We start from the raw sequence: 25,183 nt of genomic DNA on the forward strand, positions 1-25,183 counted from the left end.
AAAATAGACGTTTCGACTTCATCCAAGAGTCATTGTCAATAACAGAATTTAGGTCGAGAACTCCGATATTAATACTGTTCTGTGGTAAGACCCGCCCATTGGGAGGAGCCTTCCTGAAGTAGAAAGAGTTGTTTGTTTCAACAGAAACTCCCCCCTTGTATCTACCGAGCCTATTCAGAATCTTAATGGGCTGTTAGAGTCCTCTTTGTCTTTGTGAGACCCTGGCTCAACCACCCTGAGGACCTGATTAGCATCTGAATGTCCTTGTCCTGGTCCTCTACCTTTCCAGGGGTTCAGTAACCCATTATAAATAACAGGAAGATTAAACCTAAGCCCTCCATTTCTGTTTAAAGAAGGTCTTTCTTTTTTAACAAAAATAGCTTCCTTGACTCCTCTTTCAAACCATCTTTTCTCCTGCTTCAAACCTTCACCTCACCGTCTTCAAACGAGTGATTAGAGGCTTCAAGATGGAGATGCACGGCACTCTGAGGTCCTGAACTTGTATTTCTTCTGTGCTGATAGAGCCTCTTGTGTAGAGGCTGTTTCGTCTCACTATGTAACGTTCTTTACAACTTTCTTCACTGCATTGGATCGAATAAACTACATTGCTCTGTTTTTGAGTCGGCAACTTGTCCTTTGGGTGAACCAGTTTTTGTCTTAAAGTGTTTCCTGGTTTAAAATAAACAGGGACTTCGTGTTGTCTAAAAATTCTCTGCAGTTTTTCCGACAGGCCAGACACATAAGGGATAGAGACACCCTTCCTTCTCTGTTCAGTTTCCCTTTTGTCCTGCTTCTTGAACCCCTGGAAAGGTAGAGGACCAGGACCAGGACATTCAGATGCTAATCAGGTCCTCAGGGTGGTTGAGCCAGGGTCTCACTAAGACAAAGAGGATTCTAATAGCCCATTAAGATTCTGAATAGGCTCGGTAGATACAAGGGGGGAGTTTCTGTTGAAACAAACAACTCTTTCTACTTCAGGAAGGCTCCTCCCAATGGGCGGGTCTTACCACAGAACAGTATTAATATCGGAGTTCTCGACCTAAATTCTGTTATTGACAATGACTCTTGGATGAAGTCGAAACGTCTATTTTTTCTAACTGAGTCCAGATGAAACAACTGAAGCTTTTTCTACTATGTGTAGTCTTGTTTAACATATGTGTAGTCTTGTTTAACATATGTGTAGTCTTGTTTAACATATGTGTAGTCTTGTTTAACATATGTGTAGGCTTGTGTAGGCTTGTTTAACATGTGTCATTTGTATTCTTTAATACTAAACTCAGGACACAACACGACCTGTGAAAATCAAAATAAAACAAGTCGATTTCAGCTCAACATCAAAAGAAACAAAATCGGGCTTAAATCTAAAATAAGTCGGTCAAATTTGTTCATTTTCAAATTCCAAAATTCCAAGTCTGAATGTGACTTTTTCCATTTGCCTGATGTCTGTTCCTCTCTCAGTCCAGTCCTTGATCGTTGGTGATGTTTGGGTCCATTTCTTTGTCACAAAAATACATTCCAAAAGTACATTTAAAAGTACAGTCCAAAAGTCCACTCCAAAAGTACTGTCCAGAAGTACGTTGCAAAGTACGTTCTAAAGTATCCATGTATTGTGTCCATAGTTGTAACGTTCAGGAGTAAATGCTGTATCAGTGGCAGAGTTTTGTGAACTTCACTCACATATATGTGATTGACAGGACAGTCCCAGGGTCATGTGACAGGGTCATGTGACAGGGTCATGTGACAGGGTCATGTGACAGGGTCATGTGACAGTGGTTTGCCTCCTGGTGGCGCTGTTTCTACAGCAGTTGCATTTCCCTGTGAATAATGAGAACTTTGACCTTTGACCTGGAGTTATGAAGAAACATGTGACATTGAGCTCCTCCCACTCTTCATTTGTCAAAACAAGATGAACTTCTCGTTCTTATTTGTTTTTTATATATTTAGTATTTTTCCAGATTAAAATGCTTTGATATGAAGTTATGATTGTGTTTCAGAACAAAGACAAGCGTCCGGACCAGGGGAGTCTGGAGGACCTGAGCCAGGACCAGGCCCAGCAGCCACTTCCTGTTTCTGAGCCAATCAGCATCCAGCGCCGCTCTCCCATGGTCCGCAACCGCAAGACCGGATCTATGGAGGTAAACCAGGACTAAGCCAGGTCTAAACCAGGTCTAAACCAGGACTAAACCAGCTCTAAACCAGGACTAAACCAGGTCTAAACCAGGACTAAACCAGGTCTAAACCAGGACTAAACCAGGTCTAAACCAGGACTAAACCAGGACTAAACCAGCTCTAAACCAGGACTAAACCAGGTCTAAACCAGGACTAAACCAGGACTAAACCAGGTCCGTACCAGGACTAAACCAGGTCTAAACCAGGACTAAACCAGGTCTAAACCAGGTCTAAACCAGGTCTAAACCAGGACTAAACCAGGACTAAACCAGGTCTAAACCAGGACTAAACCAGGTCTAAACCAGGACTAAACCAGGACTAAACCAGGTCCGTACCAGGACTAAACCAGGTCTAAACCAGGACTAAACCAGGTCTAAACCAGGTCTAAACCAGGTCTAAACCAGGACTAAACCAGATCTAAACCAGGTCTAAACCAGGACTAAACCAGGTCTACCCCAGGACTAAACCAGATCTAAACCAGGTCTAAACCAGGACTAAACCAGGACTAAACCAGGACTAAACCAGGACTAAACCAGGTCTAAACCAGGTCTAAACCAGGTCTAAACCAGGACTAAACCAGGACTAAACCAGGTCTAAACCAGGTCTAAACCAGGACTAAACCAGGTCTAAACCAGGTCTAAACCAGGACTAAACCAGGTCTAAACCAGGACTAAACCAGGTCTAAACCAGAACTAAACCAGGACTAAACCAGGTCTAAACCAGGACTAAACCAGGACTAAACCAGATCTAAACCAGGTCTAAACCAGGACTAAACCAGGTCTACCCCAGGACTAAACCAGATCTAAACCAGGTCTAAACCAGGACTAAACCAGGACTAAACCAGGTCTAAACCAGGACTAAACCAGGACTAAACCAGGTCTAAACCAGGTCTAAACCAGGTCTAAACCAGGACTAAACCAGGACTAAACCAGGACTAAACCAGGTCTAAACCAGGACTAAACCAGGACTAAACCAGGACTAAACCAGGACTAAACCAGGTCTAAACCAGGTCTAAACCAGAACTAAACCAGGACTAAACCAGGACTAAACCAGGACTAAACCAGGACTAAACCAGGACTAAACCAGGTCTAAACCAGGTCTACCCCAGGACAAAACCAGGACTAAACCAGGTCTAAACCAGGACTAAACCAGGTCTAAACCAGGACTAAACCAGGACTAAACCAGGTCTAAACCAGGACTAAACTAGGTCTAAACCAGGACTAAACCAGGACTAAACCAGCTCTAAACCAGGACTAAACCAGGTCTAAACCAGGACTAAACCAGGACTAAACCAGGTCCGTACCAGGACTAAACCAGGTCTAAACCAGGACTAAACCAGGTCTAAACCAGGCCTAAACCAGGACTAAACCAGGACTAAACCAGGACTAAACCAGGTCTAAACCAGGACTAAACCAGGACTAAACCAGGTCCGTACCAGGACTAAACCAGGTCTAAACCAGGACTAAACCAGGTCTAAACCAGGTCTAAACCAGGACTAAACCAGGACTAAACCAGATCTAAACCAGGTCTAAACCAGGACTAAACCAGGTCTACCCCAGGACTAAACCAGATCTAAACCAGGTCTAAACCAGGACTAAACCAGGACTAAACCAGGTCTAAACCAGGACTAAACCAGGACTAAACCAGGTCTAAACCAGGTCTAAACCAGGTCTAAACCAGGACTAAACCAGGACTAAACCAGGTCTAAACCAGGACTAAACCAGGACTAAACCAGGACTAAACCAGGTCTAAACCAGGTCTAAACCAGAACTAAACCAGGACTAAACCAGGACTAAACCAGGACTAAACCAGGACTAAACCAGGACTAAACCAGGTCTAAACCAGGTCTACCCCACGACAAAACCAGGACTAAACCAGGTCTAAACCAGGACTAAACCAGGTCTAAACCAGGTCTAAACCAGGTCTAAACCAGGTTCAAACCAAGTCTAAACCAGGTCTAAACCAGGACTAAACCAGGACTAAACCAGGACTAAACCAGGTCTAAACCAGGTCTAAACCAGGTCTAAACCAGAACTAAACCAGGACTAAACCAGATCTAAACCAGGTCTAAACCAGGACTAAACCAGGACTAAACCAGGTCTAAACCAGGACTAAACCAGGACTAAACCAGGACTAAACCAGGACTAAACCAGGTCTAAACCAGGACTAAACCAGGACTAAACCAGGACTAAACCAGGTCTAAACCAGGACTAAACCAGATCTAAACCAGGTCTAAACCAGGACTAAACCAGGTCTACCCCAGGACTAAACCAGGACTAAACCAGGACTAAACCAGGACTAAACCAGGTCTAAACCAGGACTAAACCAGGTCTAAACCAGGACTAAACCAGGACTAAACCAGGACTAAACCAGGACTAACCAGATCTAAACCAGGTCTACCCCAGGACTAAATCAGGTCTAAACCAGCACTAAACCAGGACGAAACCAGGTCTAAACCAGGTCTAAACCAGGACTAGACCAGGACTAAACCAGGACTAAACCAGGACTAAACCAGGTCTAAACCAGGACTAAACCAGGTCTAAACCAGGACTAAACCAGGACTAAACCAGGACTAAACCAGGACTAAACCAGGTCTAAACCAGGACTAAACCAGGACTAAACCAGGTCTAAACCAGGTCTAAACCAGGTCTAAACCAGGACTAAACCATATCTAAACCAGGTCTAAACCAGGTCTAAACCAGGACTAAACCAGGACTAAACCAGGACTAAACCAGGACTAAACCAGGACTAAACCAGGTCTAAACTAGGACTAAACCAGGACTAAACCAGGACTAAACCAGGTCTAAACCAGGTCTAAACCAGGACTAAACCAGGACTAAACCAGGACTAAACCAGGTCTAAACCAGGACTAAACCAGGACTAAACCAGGACTAAACCAGGTCCAAACCAGGTCTAAACCAGGACTAAACCAGGTCCAAACCAGGTCTAAACCAGGACTAAACCAAGACTAAACCAGGACTAAACCAGGACTAAACCAGGACTAAACCAGGTCTAAACCAGGTCTAAACCAGGACTAAACCAGGACTAAACCAGGACTAAACCAGGTCTAAACCAGGACTAAACCAGGACTAAACCAGGACTAAACCAGGTCTAAACCAGGTCCAAACCAGGTCCAAACCAGGACTAAACCAGGTCCAAACCAGGTCTAAACCAGGACTAAACCAAGACTAAACCAGGACTAAACCAGGACTAAACCAGGTCTAAACCAGGTCCAAACCAGGTCCAAACCAGGTCTAAACCAGGACTAAACCAAGACTAAACCAGGTCTAAACCAGGACTAAACCAGGTCTTTTTTAGGTCCTGTCAGAGTCGGCTCAGTCTCAGACTAAACCTGGTCCTCTCAGACTTTTCTCGTCTGGATCTCGTCAATCTCCAGAGTTCAAAACAAACCCAGGACTCGGTGAGTGCTTTTCCCATCATCCTTTGCACCTCACTTCCCTGACAGTGGACGGGTCAGGGAGGGCGTCTGGGGTCAGGGAGGGCATCTGGGGTCTGGGGTCAGGGAGGGCATCTGGGGTCTGGGGTCAGGGAGGGCATCTGGGGTCAGGGAGGGCATCTGGGGTCTGGGGTCAGGGAGGGCATCTGGGGTCAGGGAGGGCATCTGGGGTCTGGGGTCAGGGAGGGCATCTGGGGTCTGGGGTCAGGGAGGGCATCTGGGGTCAGGGAGGGCATCTGGGGTCTGGGGTCAGGGAGGGCATCTGGGGTCTGGGGTCAGGGAGGGCATCTGGGGTCAGGGAGGGCATCTGGGGTCTGGGGTCAGGGAGGGCATCTGGGGTCAGGGAGGGCATCTGGGGTCAGGGAGGGCATCTGGGGTCTGGGGTCAGGGAGGGCATCTGGGGTCTGGGGTCAGGGAGGGCATCTGGGGTCAGGGAGGGCATCTGGGGTCAGGGAGGGCATCTGGGGTCTGGGGTCAGGGAGGGCATCTGGGGTCTGGGGTCAGGGAGGGCATCTGGGGTCAGGGAGGGCATCTGGGGTCTGGGGTCAGGGAGGGCATCTGGGGTCTGGGGTCAGGGAGGGCATCTGGGGTCAGGGAGGGCATCTGGGGTCAGGGAGGGCATCTGGGGTCTGGGGTCAGGGAGGGCATCTGGGGTCAGGGAGGGCATCTGGGGTCAGGGAGGGCATCTGGGGTCTGGGGTCAGGGAGGGCATCTGGGGTCAGGGAGGGCATCTGGGGTCTGGGGTCAGGGAGGGCATCTGGGGTCTGGGGTCAGGGAGGGCATCTGGGGTCTGGGGTCAGGGAGGGCATCTGGTGGAAAGTAGCTCAGATCTGGTTTGATGTCCTTCCGTCATTCCACCAAACTGAGAGCTCAGGGCAGTGTCAGCTGCAGTCCCTGTGTAGGCCTGCAGGTGGCACTGTTCTAACATGTGTAGGCCTGCAGGTGGCACTGTTCTAACATGTTGTGTAGTCCCTGTGTAGGCCTGCAGGTGGCACTGTTCTAATATGTTGTGTAGTCCCTGTGTAGGCCTGCAGGTGGCGCTGTTCTAACATGTGTAGGCCTGCAGGTGGCACTGTTCTAACATGTGCAGTCCCTGTGTAGGCCTGCAGGTGGCACTGTTCTAACATGTGTAGGCCTGCAGGTGGCACTGTTCTAACATGTGTAGGCCTGCAGGTGGCACTGTTCTAACATGTTGTGTAGTCCCTGTGTAGGCCTGCAGGTGGCACTGTTCTAACATGTTGTGTAGTCCCTGTGTAGGCCTGCAGGTGGCACTGTTCTAACATGTTGTGTAGTCCCTGTGTAGGCCTGCAGGTGGCACTGTTCTAACATGTTGTGTAGTCCCTGTGTAGGCCTGCAGGTGGCACTGTTCTAACATGTTGTGTAGTCCCTGTGTAGGCCTGCAGGTGGCACTGTTCTAACATGTGTAGGCCTGCAGGTGGCACTGTTCTAACATGTTGTGTAGTCCCTGTGTAGGCCTGCAGGTGGCACTGTTCTAACATATTGTGTAGTCCCTGTGTAGGCCTGTAGGTGGCGCTGTTCTAACATGTATAGTCCCTGTGTAGGCCTGCAGGTGGCACTGTTCTAACATGTGTAGGCCTGCAGGTGGCACTGTTCTAACATGTGTAGGCCTGCAGGTGGCGCTGTACTAACTGTGTGTCCGTAGGCTCCTTGTGCTCGGGTCTGTTCTCCTGCAGCGCTCCAAACCTCAGGGACTTCATCCGCGCTCACCAGCGCAAAAACCCTAAACCAGGTCTAAACCAGGACCAGACCAGGACTAAACCTGAACCTCTGCTGAGGAAACCTCCTCTGTCCCCGGGAAGTCTGCCCTCCACAGTGTTTGGTAGGTCCAGACCAGGACTAAAGCAGGACTAAAGCAGGACTAAAGCAGGACTAAAGCAGGACTAAACCAGGACTAAAGCAGGACTAAAGCAGGAGTAAAGCAGGACTAAAGCAGGACTAAACCAGGACTAAACCAGGTCTAAAGCAGGACTAAAGCAGGACTAAAGCAGGACTAAAGCAGGACTAAAGCAGGACTAAAGCAGGACTAAAGCAGGACTAAACCAGGACTAAAGCAGGACTAAAGCAGGACTAAAGCAGGACTAAAGCAGGACTAAAGCAGGACTAAAGCAGGACTAAAGCAGGACTAAACCAGGACTAAAGCAGGACTAAACCAGGACTAAAGCAGGACTAAAGCAGGACTAAAGCAGGACTAAACCAGGACTAAACCAGGACTAAACCAGGACTAAAGCAGGACTAAAGCAGGACTAAAGCAGGACTAAAGCAGGACTAAACCAGGACTAAAGCAGGACTAAAGCAGGACTAAAGCAGGACTAAAGCAGGACTAAAGCAGGACTAAAGCAGGACTAAACCAGGACTAAAGCAGGACTAAAGCAGGACTAAACCAGGACTAAAGCAGGACTAAAGCAGGACTAAAGCAGGACTAGACTGAGGACACATCAGACTGAACACGTTCAGAGCGTCTGGTTTAAAGTCTCGTCCACACGTCGCGGCTGAAGCACGTTTACATTAAAGTCGATGTAAACGTGCGTCGTGCGTTTCCCGCGGCGCAATTTCTTCGTTTTTGCGGCGCAATTGGTGTTTTCTTACGCTCTCGAGGCTTCGAGCGCGTCTGAGGCCACGTGTTCTAAACGTGTTCTATACGTAATAATAATAATAATAATAACTTTTATTTATATAGTGCTTTTCAGTGACCCAAAGACGCTGAACATAATAAAAAAGGGGGTGTATTTACAGACAGGGGGGACAACACGTACAGAACACATTAATATACAGATAAAATGAACAAGACAGAAGAAGTAGAGAGAAAAAGATGGGGATGTAACAGGGGGTAGAAGAGTAGGCAATGGGGTAGAGGAGGCTAGGGGTAGGGGAGGTCATAGGCTTGGGTGAAGAGGTATGTTTTTAGGCGGGATTTGAATGTTGTGAGTGAGGGAGAGTGGCGGACAGGTTGGGGGAGGGAGTTCCAGAGTCGGGGTGCTGTTCGGGAGAATGCTCTGTCGCCAAAAGTTTTGAGTCGGGATGTTGGTGCAGTCAGGGTGAGAGAGGAGGAGGATCGGAGAGCTCGGGTGGGGCGGTGGGGGATGAGGAGGTCAGACAGGTAGGGGGGGGCAAGGTGGTGAAGAGCTTTGAAGGTGAGGAGGAGTATTTTAAAGTTTATGCGCTGCTTGATGGGGAGAGAGTGGAGAGAGCGGAGAACGGGAGTGATGTGGTCACGGGACCGGGTGTGGGTGAGGAGGCGGGTGTGGGTGAGGAGGCGGGTGTGGGTGAGGAGGCGGGTGTGGGTGAGGAGGCGGGTGTGGGTGAGGAGGCGGGTGTGGGTGAGGAGGCGGGTGTGGGTGAGGAGGCGGGTGTGGGTGAGGAGGCGGGTGTGGGTGAGGAGGGTGTGGGTGAGGAGGGTGTGGGTGAGGAGGCGGGTGTGGGTGAGGAGGCGGGTGTGGGTGAGGAGGCGGGTGTGGGTGAGGAGGAGGGTGTGGGTGAGGAAGGTGTGGGTGAGGAGGAGGGTGTGGGTGAGGAAGGTGTGGGTGAGGAGGCGGGTGTGGGTGAGGAAGGTGTGGGTGAGGAGGCGGGTGTGGGTGAGGAGGCGGGTGTGGGTGAGGAGGCGGGTGTGGGTGAGGAGGCGGGTGTGGGTGAGGAGGCGGGTGTGGGTGAGGAGGCGGGTGTGGGTGAGGAGGGTGTGGGTGAGGAGGAGGGTGTGGGTGAGGAAGGTGTGGGTGAGGAGGAGGGTGTGGGTGAGGAAGGTGTGGGTGAGGAGGCGGGTGTGGGTGAGGAGGCGGGTGTGGGTGAGGAGGCGGGTGTGGGTGAGGAGGAGGGTGTGGGTGAGGAGGAGGGTGTGGGTGAGGAGGCGGGTGTGGGTGAGGAGGCGGGTGTGGGTGAGGAGGAGGGTGTGGGTGAGGAGGAGGGTGTGGGTGAGGAGGAGGGTGTGGGTGAGGAGGGTGTGGGTGAGGAGGCGGGTGTGGGTGAGGAGGGTGTGGGTGAGGAGGCGGGTGTGGGTGAGGAGGGTGTGGGTGAGGAGGCGGGTGTGGGTGAGGAGGCGGGTGTGGGTGAGGAGGGTGTGGGTGAGGAGGCGGGTGTGGGTGAGGAGGCGGGCAGCGGAGTTTTGGACCATTTGGAGTCTGTGGAGGGAATGGGAGGAGATGCCAGTGAGGAGGGAGGTGCAGTAGTCAAGGCGGGAGGAGATGAAGGCGTGGATGAGGGATTCAGCAGCGGGGAGGGTGAGGCAGTGTCGGATTTTGGCGATGCGGCGGAGGTGGAAGTATGAGGTCTTGACGATGTGGCTGACATGGGGAGTGAAGGAGAGGGTGGGGTCCATGATGACACCGAGATTGCGTACCAGGGTAGAGGGGGTGATGGTCGAGGTGTCGATGCTGAGTGAAAAGGGACCAGTTTTATTGAGAGTGGATTTGGTGCCAATGAGGAGGAGCTCTGTTTTGTCACTGTTCAGTTTGAGGAAGTTGAGAGTGAGCCATGATTTTATTGTAGAGATGCAGGAGTTAATGGAGACGGCGGTCATGGAGCTGTTGATTTTGGAAATGTTGTCATTGAAGGAGGAAAGAGTTGTAGAGGTCAGGGGAGGAGGGTGGAGGGATGTCCGGTGGCTGGAGCAGCTTGTTGACGGTGGAGAACAGGGTGCGAGGGCTCCGGTGGGAGCTGTTGATGAGGGTGGAGAGGTGGGCAGATTTGGCGGCTTGGAGAGCGTCACGGTAGGAGGAGATGTGTAATTGAAAGCTTCGGCGTGGACGGTGAGGCGGGTTCTTTTGAGGAGTCGTTGGAGTTGGCGGCCAGTCTGCTTCATGGTGCGGAGTTCAGGGGTGTACCAGGGGGCGGGGTTGATGTATGAGACGGAGGAGGTTTTCCAGGGGGCTAGGGAGTCAAGGGAGTCGGAGAGGGTGGTGTTGAGCATGGCAGCATAGTCGTCGGGGGAAGAGGGGGGGGAGTCAGGGGGGAAAGCAGAGGATATGAGCTGGGAGAGCGTGAGGGGGTTGACTGACTTGATATTGCGGTAGGTGATGGTGCGTTTTTTGGGCTTGTGGGGCGAGGGTTGTGGGGCGAGGGTAGGGGGGTGAGGGTTGTGGGGCGAGGGTAGGGGGGCGGAGAAAAGGATGCAGAGATGATCAGAGAGTGGGAAGGGGAGGGGGTGGGGCTTAGATATGGGTAGGAGAGAGGAACAGACTAAGTCCAGAGTGTGGCCTTTGGTATGGGCGGGGAAGTCAATGTGTTGGGTGAGATGGAAGCAGTCCAGGAGAGAGAGGAAGTCGGATGTCAGTGGGGCGTTGGGGCAGTCAATGTGGATGTTGAAGTCACCAGTGAGTAGGAGGCGGGCAGAGAGAGAGGATGCGATGGTGAGGAGTTCAGACAATTCAGTGAGGAAAGAGGGGTGGGGCTTTGGGGGACGATAGATCAGGATAGCGGTGATAGAGTTGGGGAGGGAGAAGGCGAGGTATTCAAATGATGAGATGGATGGAAGGTTGAGGTTCAGTTCAGTGATGGATGTAGATTTGTTATGAATAACAGCAAGACCTCCCCCACGCCCGGAGAGGCGGGGTTTGGCAGTGTAAGTGTAGTTGGAGGGAGTGGCTTGGTTGAGAGCATAGAAGTCCAGGGGCTGTTGCCATGTTTCACAGAGGAGAAGCAGATCAATGTTATTGTCCAGTAGCAGTTCAGATATAACAGGTGATTTGTTGGAGAGGGAGCGGCAGTTCAGCAGTGCAAGGGAGATGGATGGGGGCGCGGAGATGGATGGGGGCGCAGGGGTGGGGGGGCGGAGGTTGCAAAGGTTGGCAGTGCGGCAGGTGGGGGTGACAGGGGGGCGAAAACTAGTCCAGAGTGAGGGGATAGGTGAGCCGTCGTTGGAGTGTTGGTTATGGGAGAGACCAGAGCCCCTGTGGATGTAGCGGGGCCGGCGAAGGATCCCAGCTGAGCTAGCTGCAGAGGCAGCAGCAGCTGGGAGACGGTGGTTATGGTTGAGGAGGTGAAGGTCAGCAGCGGTGTTGGTGAGTAGGCGAGAAGTTGGTGGAGCGGTGGCCTGGAGGCGCGGGAGTGATAGTCCGAGGAGGAGATGGAACGTAGCAGCAGATGAGAGTAATCCAGTTAGAATGTTGGCGGTGGCTAGAGGCTGGTTAACTAGAAGCTGGTGGGCAGAGAGTTGTGAAAAAGCAGCAGTGGACCGGGTGTTGAAGCTGGTGGAGTGAGTGGCGTTGGTTGCCCCAGACCTTGTCTGCACGGCAGGGAGGCCCCGCGTTACCATGACGGACCTCAGCAGGTGTTAAGCCAGCTGTTAGCTGTTAGCTGTTAGCTGTTAGCTGTTAGCTGTTAGCTGTTAGCTGTTAGCTGTTAGCTGTTAGCTGTTAGCTGGCGGCTAGGGCAGTAGATAGTCCAGGAGTGAGGGAGGAGATGAGTGACAGACGGTGCAGTAATGTCCGATGAAGTGGAGGAACAGGGATGTGGACAGAAGACAACACAGAGACACGGGGACAAAACAAAACAGTGGAAACGACAAAACAAAGACGTTGGGACAGAAGCGGCAGTCCACATACCAGACGCCGGCGTTGCTCAGGCCCAATCGAGACGCATTTGTGTCCAGTTTTGTGTCCAGATCGCCCCCGTCTGTGGAGCGGGGGACGCAGAGACACGGGGCTGTACCTTGGTTGTATGGGGCTGCTTTTCTCCGGGTGGAGCCGGTGCCCCGCTCTCCGTGTCTGCTCCTGTGGCGGGCGGGGGCCACACCTTCGGCAGGTACAGACCTCCGGGGCGGCGGGTGCGGGAGCGCGGAGCCGGTGTTCGGGCGTGGAAACGCCGGTTATATATAAAAGTCGCACCTTTTTTTATTCTATATGTGTTCTATAACAATGACCGAGAAAATGAGGTCAAATATAACCAAGTTAACCACATGTCTCACAGACACATGTCTCACAGACACATGTCTCACAGACACATGTCTCTCACAGACACATGTCTCTCACAGACACATGTCTCTCACAGACACATGTCTCACAGACACATGTCTCACAGACACATGTCTCTCACAGACACATGTCTCTCACAGACACATGTCTCACAGACACATGTCTCACAGACACATGTCTCACAGACACATGTCTCACAGACACATGTCTCTCACAGCCACATGTCTCTCACAGACACATGTCTCTCACAGACACATGTCTCACAGACACATGTCTCACAGACACATGTCTCACAGACACATGTCTCTCAGACACATGTCTCTCACAGACACATGTCTCACAGACACATGTCTCACAGACACATGTCTCTCACAGACACATGTCTCTCACAGACACATGTCTCTCAGACACATGTCTCTCACAGCCACATGTCTCTAACAGACACATGTCTCTCACAGACACATGTCTCTCACAGCCACATGTCTCACAGACACATGTCTCACAGACACATGTCTCACAGACACATGTCTCTCACAGACACATGTCTCACAGACACAACACATGTCTCTCACAGACACATGTCTCACAGACACATGTCTCTCAGACACATGTCTCTCACAGACACATGTCTCTCAAAGCCACATGTCTCTCACAGCCACATGTCTCTAACAGACACATGTCTCTCACAGACACATGTCTCTCACAGACACATGTCTCTCAGACACATGTCTCTCACAGCCACATGTCTCACAGACACATGTCTCACAGACACATGTCTCACAGACACATGTCTCTCACAGACACATGTCTCACAGACACAACACATGTCTCTCACAGACACATGTCTCACAGACACATGTCTCTCAGACACATGTCTCTCACAGACACATGTCTCTCAAAGCCACATGTCTCTCACAGACACATGTCTCTCACAGACACATGTCTCTCACAGCCACATGTCTCACAGACACATGTCTCTCACAGCCACATGTCTCTCACAGACACATGTCTCACAGACACATGTCTCTCAAAGCCACATGTCTCTCACAGACACATGTCTCTCACAGACACATGTCTCTCACAGCCACATGTCTCACAGACACATGTCTCTCACAGACACATGTCTCACAGACACATGTCTCACAGACACATGTCTCTCACAGCCACATGTCTCTCACAGACACATGTCTCACAGACACATGTCTCTCACAGACACATGTCTCACAGACACATGTCTCTCACAGACATATGTCTCTCAGACACATGTCTCTCACAGCCACATGTCTCACAGACACATGTCTCTCACAGCCACATGTCTCACAGACACATGTCTCTCACAGACACATGTCTCACAGACACATGTCTCACAGACACATGTCTCTCACAGCCACATGTCTCTCACAGACACATGTCTCACAGACACATGTCTCTCACAGACACATGTCTCTCAGACACATGTCTCACAGCCACATGTCTCACAGACACATGTCTCTCACAGCCACATGTCTCACAGACACATGTCTCTCACAGACACATGTCTCTCACAGACACATGTCTCTGACAGACACATGTCTCTCACAGCCACATGTCTCACAGACACATGTCTCTCACAGCCACATGTCTCACAGACACATGTCTCTCACAGAAACATGTCTCTCACAGACACATGTCTCACAGACACATGTCTCTCACAGACACATGTCTCTCACAGACACATGTCTCACAGACACATGTCTCTCACAGACACATGTCTCACAGACACATGTCTCTCACAGACATATGTCTCTCAGACACATGTCTCTCACAGCCACATGTCTCACAGACACATGTCTCTCACAGCCACATGTCTCACACAGACACATGTCTCTCAGACACATGTCTCTCACAGCCACATGTCTCACAGACACATGTCTCACAGACACATGTCTCTCACAGACACATGTCTCACAGACACATGTCTCTCAGACACATGTCTCTCACAGCCACATGTCTCACAGACACATGTCTCTCACAGACACATGTCTCTCACAGACACATGTCTCTGACAGACACATGTCTCTGACAGACACATGTCTCTCAGACACATGTCTCTCACAGACACATGTCTCACAGACACATGTCTCACAGACACATGTCTCTCACAGACACATGTCTCTCACAGCCACATGTCTCTAACAGACACATGTCTCTCACAGACACATGTCTCTCACAGCCACATGTCTCACAGACACATGTCTCACAGACACATGTCTCTCACAGACACATGTCTCACAGACACATGTCTCACAGACACATGTCTCACAGACACATGTCTCTCACAGACACATGTCTCTCACAGACACATGTCTCTCACAGACACATGTCTCACAGACACATGTCTCTCACAGCCACATGTCTCACAGACACATGTCTCACAGACACATGTCTCACAGACACATGTCTCACAGACACATGTCTCACAGACACATGTCTCTCACAGCCACATGTCTCTCACAGACACATGTCTCTCACAGACACATGTCTCACAGACACATGTCTCACAGACACATGTCTCACAGACACATGTCTCTCAGACACATGTCTCTCACAGACACATGTCTCACAGACACATGTCTCACAGACACATGTCTCTCACAGCCACATGTCTCTCACAGACACATGTCTCTCAGACACATGTCTCTCACAGCCACATGTCTCTAACAGACACATGTCTCTCACAGACACATGTCTCTCACAGCCACATGTCTCACAGACACATGTCTCACAGACACATGTCTCACAGACACATGTCTCTCACAGACACATGTCTCACAGACACAACACATGTCTCTCACAGACACATGTCTCACAGACACATGTCTCTCAGACACATGTCTCTCACAGACACATGTCTCTCAAAGCCACATGTCTCTCACAGCCACATGTCTCTAACAGACACATGTCTCTCACAGACACATGTCTCTCACAGACACATGTCTCTCAGACACATGTCTCTCACAGCCACATGTCTCACAGACACATGTCTCACAGACACATGTCTCACAGACACATGTCTCTCACAGACACATGTCTCACAGACACAACACATGTCTCTCACAGACACATGTCTCACAGACACATGTCTCTCAGACACATGTCTCTCACAGACACATGTCTCTCAAAGCCACATGTCTCTCACAGACACATGTCTCTCACAGACACATGTCTCTCACAGCCACATGTCTCACAGACACATGTCTCTCACAGCCACATGTCTCTCACAGACACATGTCTCACAGACACATGTCTCTCAAAGCCACATGTCTCTCACAGACACATGTCTCTCACAGACACATGTCTCTCACAGCCACATGTCTCACAGACACATGTCTCTCACAGACACATGTCTCACAGACACATGTCTCACAGACACATGTCTCTCACAGCCACATGTCTCTCACAGACACATGTCTCACAGACACATGTCTCTCACAGACACATGTCTCACAGACACATGTCTCTCACAGCCACATGTCTCACAGACACATGTCTCACAGACACATGTCTCTCACAGCCACATGTCTCTCACAGACACATGTCTCACAGACACATGTCTCACAGACACAAGTCTCTCACAGCCACATGTCTCACAGACACATGTCTCTCACAGAAACATGTCTCTCACAGACACATGTCTCTCACAGACATATGTCTCTCAGACACATGTCTCTCACAGACACATGTCTCACAGACACATGTCTCTCACAGACACATGTCTCTCACAGACACATGTCTCACAGACACATGTCTCTCACAGACACATGTCTCACAGACACATGTCTCTCACAGACATATGTCTCTCAGACACATGTCTCTCACAGCCACATGTCTCACAGACACATGTCTCTCACAGACACATGTCTCTCACAGCCACATGTCTCACAGACACATGTCTCTCACAGACACATGTCTCTCACAGACACATGTCTCTGACAGACACATGTCTCTCAAAGCCACATGTCTCTCAGACACATGTCTCTCACAGACACATGTCTCACAGACACATGTCTCACAGACACATGTCTCTCACAGACACATGTCTCACAGACACATGTCTCTCAGACACATGTCTCTCACAGCCACATGTCTCACAGACACATGTCTCTCACAGACACATGTCTCTCACAGACACATGTCTCTGACAGACACATGTCTCTCAAAGCCACATGTCTCTCAGACACATGTCTCTCACAGACACATGTCTCACAGACACATGTCTCACAGACACATGTCTCTCACAGACACATGTCTCTCACAGCCACATGTCTCTAACAGACACATGTCTCTCACAGACACATGTCTCTCACAGCCACATGTCTCACAGACACATGTCTCACAGACACATGTCTCTCACAGACACATGTCTCACAGACACATGTCTCTCAAAGCCACATGTCTCTCACAGACACATGTCTCTCACAGACACATGTCTCTCACAGCCACATGTCTCACAGACACATGTCTCACAGACACATGTCTCTCACAGCCACATGTCTCTCACAGACACATGTCTCTCACAGACACATGTCTCACAGACACATGTCTCACAGACACATGTCTCTCACAGACACATGTCTCTCACAGACACATGTCTCTCACAGCCACATGTCTCTCACAGCCACATGTCTCACAGACACATGTCTCTCACAGCCACATGTCTCACAGACACATGTCTCTCACAGACACATGTCTCTCACAGACACATGTCTCTCAGACACATGTCTCTCACAGACACATGTCTCTCACAGCCACATGTCTCTCACAGACACATGTCTCTCACAGACACATGTCTCACAGACACATGTCTCTCTCAGACACATGTCTCACAGACACATGTCTCTCACAGACACATGTCTCACAGACACATGTCTCTCACAGACACATGTCTCTCACAGACACATGTCTCACAGACACATGTCTCTCACAGACACATGTCTCACAGACACATGTCTCTCACAGACACATGTCTCACAGACACATGTCTCTCACAGACACATGTCTCTCACAGACACATGTCTCACAGACACATGTCTCTCACAGACACATGTCTCTCACAGACACATGTCTCTGACAGACACATGTCTCTCACAGCCACATGTCTCACAGACACATGTCTCTCACAGCCACATGTCTCACAGACACATGTCTCTCACAGAAACATGTCTCTCACAGACACATGTCTCACAGACACATGTCTCTCACAGACACATGTCTCTCACAGACACATGTCTCACAGACACATGTCTCTCACAGACACATGTCTCACAGACACATGTCTCTCACAGACATATGTCTCTCAGACACATGTCTCTCACAGCCACATGTCTCACAGACACATGTCTCTCACAGACACATGTCTCTCACAGACACATGTCTCTCCCTGACATTTGTCTTTCTGTCCCTCCTGATCTGACCAGAGCAAACATTGAGTTCAGCTTATTAAGGCACAACAGGTGCCACATATGCACAAAACCAGTCTAAACATATTGCAGAGACACACACTCAATGTTCTACCTCATGTGACACTGACCTCTGACCTCTGACCTCTGATCTGCAGCTTCAGTCTGTGTTCACAGGGACGTCTGCAGAGCCATAAGTGTGACCCACATGTTACACATATAAGACCTAAGTTCTATGGCATCAAAGACATTATTACATCACATATGTCGCAGCAACACCTCTACTGCGCATGTGACAACACCTCTACTGCGCATGTGACAACACCTCTACTGCGCATGTGACAACACCTCTACTGCACATGTGACAACACCTCTACTGCGCATGTGACAACACCTCTACTGCGCATGTGACAACACCTCTACTGCACATGTGACAACACCTCTACTGCACATGTGACAACACCTCTACTGCGCATGTGACAACACCTCTACTGCACATGTGACAACACCTCTACTGCGCATGTGACAACACCTCTACTGCGCATGTGACAACACCTCTACTGCTCATGTGACAACACCTCTACTGCACATGTGACAACACCTCTACTGCGCATGTGACAACACCTCTACTGCACATGTGACAACACCTCTACTGCGCATGTGACAACACCTCTACTGCACATGTGACAACACCTCTACTGCACATGTGACAACACCTCTACTGCACATGTGACAACACCTCTACTGCGCATGTGACAACACCTCTACTGCGCATGTGACAACACCTCTACTGCACATGTGACAACACCTCTACTGCACATGTGACAACACCTCTACTGCACATGTGACAACACCTCTACTGCACATGTGACAACACCTCTACTGCACATGTGACAACACCTCTACTGCGCATGTGACAACACCTCTACTGCACATGTGACAACACCTCTACTGCACATGTGACAACACCTCTACTGCTCATGTGACAACACCTCTACTGCGCATGTGACTACACCTCTACTGCACATGTGACAACACCTCTACTGCACATGTGACAACACCTCTACTGCACATGTGACAACACCTCTACTGCACATGTGACAACACCTCTACTGCACATGTGACAACACCTCTACTGCACATGTGACAACACCTCTACTGCGCATGTGACAACACCTCTACTGCGCATGTGACTACACCTCTACTGCGCATGTGACAACACCTCTACTGCGCATGTGACAACACCTCTACTGCGCATGTGACAACACCTCTACTGCGCATGTGACTACACCTCTACTGCACATGTGACAACACCTCTACTGCACATGTGACAACACCTCTACTGCACATGTGACAACACCTCTACTGCACATGTGACAACACCTCTACTGCACATGTGACAACACCTCTACTGCGCATGTGACAACACCTCTACTGCGCATGTGACTACACCTCTACTGCACATGTGACAACACCTCTACTGCACATGTGACAACACCTCTACTGCACATGTGACAACACCTCTACTGCACATGTGACAACACCTCTACTGCACATGTGACAACACCTCTACTGCGCATGTGACAACACCTCTACTGCACATGTGACAACACCTCTACTGCACATGTGACAACACCTCTACTGCACATGTGACAACACCTCTACTGCGCATGTGACAACACCTCTACTGCACATGTGACAACACCTCTACTGCACATGTGACAACACCTCTACTGCGCATGTGACAACACCTCTACTGCGCATGTGACAACACCTCTACTGCACATGTGACAACACCTCTACTGCGCATGTGACAACACCTCTACTGCGCATGTGACAACACCTCTACTGCACATGTGACAACACCTCTACTGCACATGTGACAACACCTCTACTGCGCATGTGACAACACCTCTACTGCACATGTGACAACACCTCTACTGCGCATGTGACAACACCTCTACTGCACATGTGACAACACCTCTACTGCACATGTGACAACACCTCTACTGCGCATGTGACAACACCTCTACTGCACATGTGACAACACCTCTACTGCACATGTGACAACACCTCTACTGCACATGTGACAACACCTCTACTGCGCATGTGACAACACCTCTACTGCACATGTGACAACACCTCTACTGCACATGTGACAACACCTCTACTGCACATGTGACAACACCTCTACTGCACATGTGACAACACCTCTACTGCACATGTGACAACACCTCTACTGCGCATGTGACTACACCTCTACTGCTCATGTGACAACACCTCTACTGCGCATGTGCGCAGAGAGCTCGAGCGTGCCGTACGCGCGCCTGTGTTCAGTGCCTGGGGCGTCGAGATGTACACGCGCTCAAATTCTGCTTCGGGCGCGATTAGGCGTCTGCGGTGCACGAAGCTTAAGGTGAAGGTTTGACCTCCAAACGCTCCAGACTCCAAAATCCCCTTTGGTCTCAACCATAATCCAGTTTCAGAACACAAGGCTCTGCTGTAGACCTGGTTTAGTCCTGGTTTAGACCTGGTTTAGACGTGGTTTAGTCCTGGTTTAGACCTGGTTTAGACCTGGTTTAGTCCTGGTTTAGTCCTGGTTTAGACCTGGTTTAGACCTGGTTTAGACCTGGTTTAGACCTGGTTTAGACCTGGTTTAGTCCTGGTTTAGTCCTGGTTTAGACCTGGTTTAGACCTGGTTTAGACCTGGTTTAGTCCTGGTTTAGTCCTGGTTTAGACCTGGTTTAGTCCTGGTTTAGTCCTGGTTTAGTCCTGGTTTAGACCTGGTTTAGACCTGGTTTAGACCTGGTTTAGTCCTGGTTTAGTCCTGGTTTAGTCCTGGTTTAGACCTGGTTTAGTCCTGGTTTAGTCCTGGTTTAGACCTGGTTTAGACCTGGTTTAGACCTGGTTTAGTCCTGGTTTAGTCCTGGTTTAGACCTGGTTTAGTCCTGGTTTAGTCCTGGTTTAGTCCTGGTTTAGACCTGGTTTAGACCTGGTTTAGTCCTGGTTTAGTCCTGGTTTAGACCTGGTTTAGTCCTGGTTTAGTCCTGGTTTAGACCTGGTTTAGTCCTGGTTTAGTCCTGGTTTAGTCCTGGTTTAGTCCTGGTTTTGCCCCTCATCATCTCTTCTCTGACCTCTCGGCGTCTTGTCTCTGTGTCTGCTCTGTCCTCATGTGTCCTGCAGGGGGCTCACTTCCTCCTGTGTCCTGCAGGGGGCTCACTTCCTCATGTGTCCTGCAGGGGGCTCACTTCCTCACGTGTCCTGCAGGGGGCTCACTTCCTCACGTGTCCTGCAGGGGGCTCACTTCCTCCTGTGTCCTGCAGGGGGCTCACTTCCTCACGTGTCCTGCAGGGGGCTCACTTCCTCATGTGTCCTGCAGGGGGCTCACTTCCTCATGTGTCCTGCAGGGGGCTCACTTCCTCATGTGTCCTGCAGGGGGCTCACTTGTCTCTTCTTCTTCTTCTTCTTCCTTCAGACTTTCTGTGTTTGTCGCCGAAAAAAAGATTTTCTGTGACTCTGGCAACGCATCCGACTAACGGTGAGAACCAGGTCTAAACCAGGACTAAACCAGGACTAAACCAGGTCCAAACCAGAACTAAACCAGGACTAAACCAGGACTAAACCAGGTCCAAACCAGAACTAAACCAGGACTAAACCAGGTCTAAACCAGGACTAAACCAGGTCCAAACCAGAACTAAACCAGGACTAAACCAGGACTAACCCAGGACTAAACCAGAACTAAACCAGGACTAAACCAGGTCCAAACCAGAACTAAACCAGGACTAAACCAGGACTAACCCAGGACTAAACCAGAACTAAACCAGGACTAACCCAGGACTAAACCAGAACTAAACCAGGACTAAACCAGGTCCAAACCAGAACTAAACCAGGACTAAACCAGGACCAACCCAGGGCTAAACCAGGACTAAACCAGGACTAAACCAGGACTAAACCAGGACTAAACCAGGACTAACCCAGAACTAAACCAGGACTAAACCAGGTCCAAACCAGAACTAAACCAGGACTAAACCAGGTCCAAACCAGAACTAAACCAGAACTAAACCAGGACTAAACCAGGACTAAAGGAGTGAACATTGCATGAAACGACTAGAACTAAATCTAATACAAACTAAAGTGTTTGAAGCATCTGAGGCTTTTTCCTCCACTTTGTGGAGGAAAAAGTCCTGACCTTTTTCTATGTTCCAGGGTTTGAAGGCTGCTCGATGGTGCCCTCTATCTTTCCTCTGGAGACACTGCACAACTCTCTGTCTCTGAAACAAGTCGACGAGTTTCTGCACCGGGTCTGTAAAACCACGGACCCGGACCGGACTAACCCAGGTACTGGACCGAGACCCGGACCGGACTAACCCCAGGTACTGGACCGAGACCCGGACCGGACTAACCCAGGTACTGGACCGAGACCCGGACCGGACTAACCCAGGTACTGGACCGAGACCCGGACTAACTCAGGTACTGGACCGAGACCCGGACCGGACTAACCCCAGGTACTGGACCGAGACCCGGACCGGACTAACCCAGGTACTGGACCGAGACCCGGACCGGACTAACCCAGGTACTGGACCGAGACCCGGACTAACCCAGGTCTGAAGTTGCTGTTGTCTGTGTTCAGCTCTGATGGAGTCTCCAGCTCAAGCTCGAGCTTCTTCTGAAGCTTGTCTCCAACAGTTTCTCCACAACTGTGAGTCTAAACACACTATTACATGTGTATAAACACACTATTACATGTGTATAAACACACTATTACATGTGTATAACACACACTATTACATGTGTATAAACACACTATTACATGTGTATAAACACACTATTACATGTGTATAACACACACTATTACATGTGTATAAACACACTATTACATGTGTATAAACACACTATTACATGTGTATAACACACACTATTACATGTGTATAACACACACTATTACATGTGTATAACACACACTATTACATGTGTATAAACACACTATTACATGTGTATAAACACACTATTACATGTGTATAACACACACTATTACATGTGTATAAACACACTATTACATGTGTATAAACACACTATTACATGTGTATAAACACACTATTACATGTGTATAAACACACTATTACATGTGTATAAACACACTATTACATGTGTATAAACACACTATTACATGTGTATAAACACACTATTACATGTGTATAAACACACTATTACATGTGTATAAACACACTATTACATGTGTATAAACACACTATTACATGTGTATAAAGGCAAGGCAAGTTTATTTGTAGAGCACATTTCATACACAAGGCAATTCAAAGCTTCACAGCAGGAAAAATGCATTAAAATCACAAAGAAATGACAGAAATACAATAAAATTAACTAAATTAAAAATTATCAATCCAACTGATTTTCTAAACTAATAAAATCACAAACAAAAGAGAAGAGTGCAAAGAGGACCAGCAGGAGGCCGCTCCATGTTTAGTCCTGACTCTGGCACCAGCAGGAGGCCGCTCCATGTTTAGTCCTGACTCTGGCACCAGCAGGAGGCCGCTCCATGTTTAGTCCTGACTCTGGCACCAGCAGGAGGCCGGTCCATGTTTAGTCCTGACTCTGGCACCAGCAGGAGGCCGGTCCATGTTTAGTCCTGACTCTGGCACCAGCAGGAGGCCGGTCCATGTTTAGTCCTGACTCTGGCACCAGCAGGAGGCCGCTCCATGTTTAGTCCTGACTGGCACCAGCAGGAGGTCGGTCCATGTTTAGTCCTGACTCTGGCACCAGCAGGAGGCCGGTCCATGTTTAGTCCTGACTCTGGCACCAGCAGGAGGCCGCTCCATGTTTAGTCCTGACTCTGGCACCAGCAGGAGGCCGCTCCATGTTTAGTCCTGACTCTGGCACCAGCAGGAGGCCGGTCCATGTTTAGTCCTGACTCTGGCACCAGCAGGAGGCCGCTCCATGTTTAGTCCTGACTCTGGCACCAGCAGGAGGCCGCTCCATGTTTAGTCCTGACTCTGGCACCAGCAGGAGGCCGCTCCATGTTTAGTCCTGACTCTGGCACCAGCAGGAGGCCGGTCCATGTTTAGTCCTGACTCTGGCACCAGCAGGAGGCCGCTCCATGTTTAGTCCTGACTCTGGCACCAGCAGGAGGCCGGTCCATGTTTAGTCCTGACTCTGACACCAGCAGGAGGCCGGCCCCTGAGAACAGGACTAATGTGATCATACTTCCTGGTTCTAGTCAGGACCCGAGCAGCAGCGTTCTGGATGTACTGCAGCTGTTTTACAGCTCGTTTGGAGAGACCAGTGAGCGGCCGTTACAGTAGTCTAATCTACTGGAGACAAACGCGTGGATAAGTCTCTCTAAATCTGGTTTTGACACTATATTTTTGATTTTGGCAATGTTTTTTAGATGGTAAAAAGCTGCTGATGTTATTGATTTGACGTGGCTGTTAAAGTTCAAGTCTGAGTCCATTATTACCCCCAGATTTCTAATTTGGTTTGTAGGTTTTAGAGCGAGACTCTGGAGGTGACCGCTAACACTTTCTCTTTGTTTCTGTGGGCCAAAAACGATTATTTCAGTCTTGTCTGAGTTCAGCTGGAGAAAGTTGTTTTGCTCCACAAACTGATCTGTTGGATGCAGTGACAGAGTGAATCTACTGGTCCATAGTCACCTGCCGACAGTGAAACATAGATCTGACTCGTCTGCATAATTGTGATAGGACACATTTTCACTGCGTATCAACTGACCTAACGGCAGCATGTAGAGGTTGAACAGAAGGGGACCCAGGACTGACCCTTGGGGCACTCCACAGGTCAGGGTCATGTGGTCTGAGACACAGCTACCAATTTCAACAAAGTACTTCCTGTCTTCCAGATAGGACCTTAACCAGTTTAGGGCAGTGCCAGTGATGCCCACCCAGTCCTCTAGTCTCTGTAAGAGGATCCCATGATCGACAGTGTCAAAAGCAGCACTCAGATCTAACAGAATTAAGACTGAGGCTTTGCCCGTGTCAGTGTTCAGGCGGATGTCATTTGTCACCTTGACAAGAGCAGTCTCAGTGCTGTGATGAGGTCTAAAACCTGACTGAAAAACATCAAATGAGTTGTTTATTAAGAGGAAATCTGTGAGCTGTTGGTAAAGAACCTTTTCAAGGACTTTGCCCAAAAATGGCAGATTAGAAATGGGCCGGTAATGACTCAGT

The 25,183-nt window shown here is 49.6% G+C and overlaps 1 protein-coding gene across 8 annotated transcripts in view; it reads left to right on the plus strand.

The window, feature by feature from the left end:
- The window catches only part of LOC140348657 (inositol hexakisphosphate and diphosphoinositol-pentakisphosphate kinase 1-like), a 109,486-nt gene that overhangs the window by 73,665 nt on the left and 10,638 nt on the right, over positions 1 to 25,183 (plus strand). For 4 of the 8 annotated variants that reach the window (XM_072434656.1, XM_072434659.1, XM_072434658.1 and 1 more), the window contains 6 exons: positions 1,995 to 2,135; positions 5,488 to 5,590; positions 7,290 to 7,466; positions 21,463 to 21,525; positions 22,194 to 22,325; positions 22,618 to 22,686. In XM_072434656.1, coding sequence (XP_072290757.1) covers positions 1,995 to 2,135; positions 5,488 to 5,590; positions 7,290 to 7,466; positions 21,463 to 21,525; positions 22,194 to 22,325; positions 22,618 to 22,686 — 685 coding nt within the window. The remainder of the gene's footprint in view (positions 1 to 1,994; positions 2,136 to 5,487; positions 5,591 to 7,289; positions 7,467 to 21,462; positions 21,526 to 22,193; positions 22,326 to 22,617; positions 22,687 to 25,183) is intronic. The other 4 variants (XM_072434663.1, XM_072434664.1, XM_072434661.1 and 1 more) reach the window with 3 other exon arrangements.

Source organism: Eucyclogobius newberryi, unplaced genomic scaffold (assembly GCF_026437365.1).
Source record: "Eucyclogobius newberryi isolate DKJ021-1_F unplaced genomic scaffold, fEucNew1.0.hap1 SCAF_7, whole genome shotgun sequence".
In the NCBI taxonomy this organism is placed as follows: domain Eukaryota; kingdom Metazoa; phylum Chordata; class Actinopteri; order Gobiiformes; family Gobiidae; genus Eucyclogobius; species Eucyclogobius newberryi.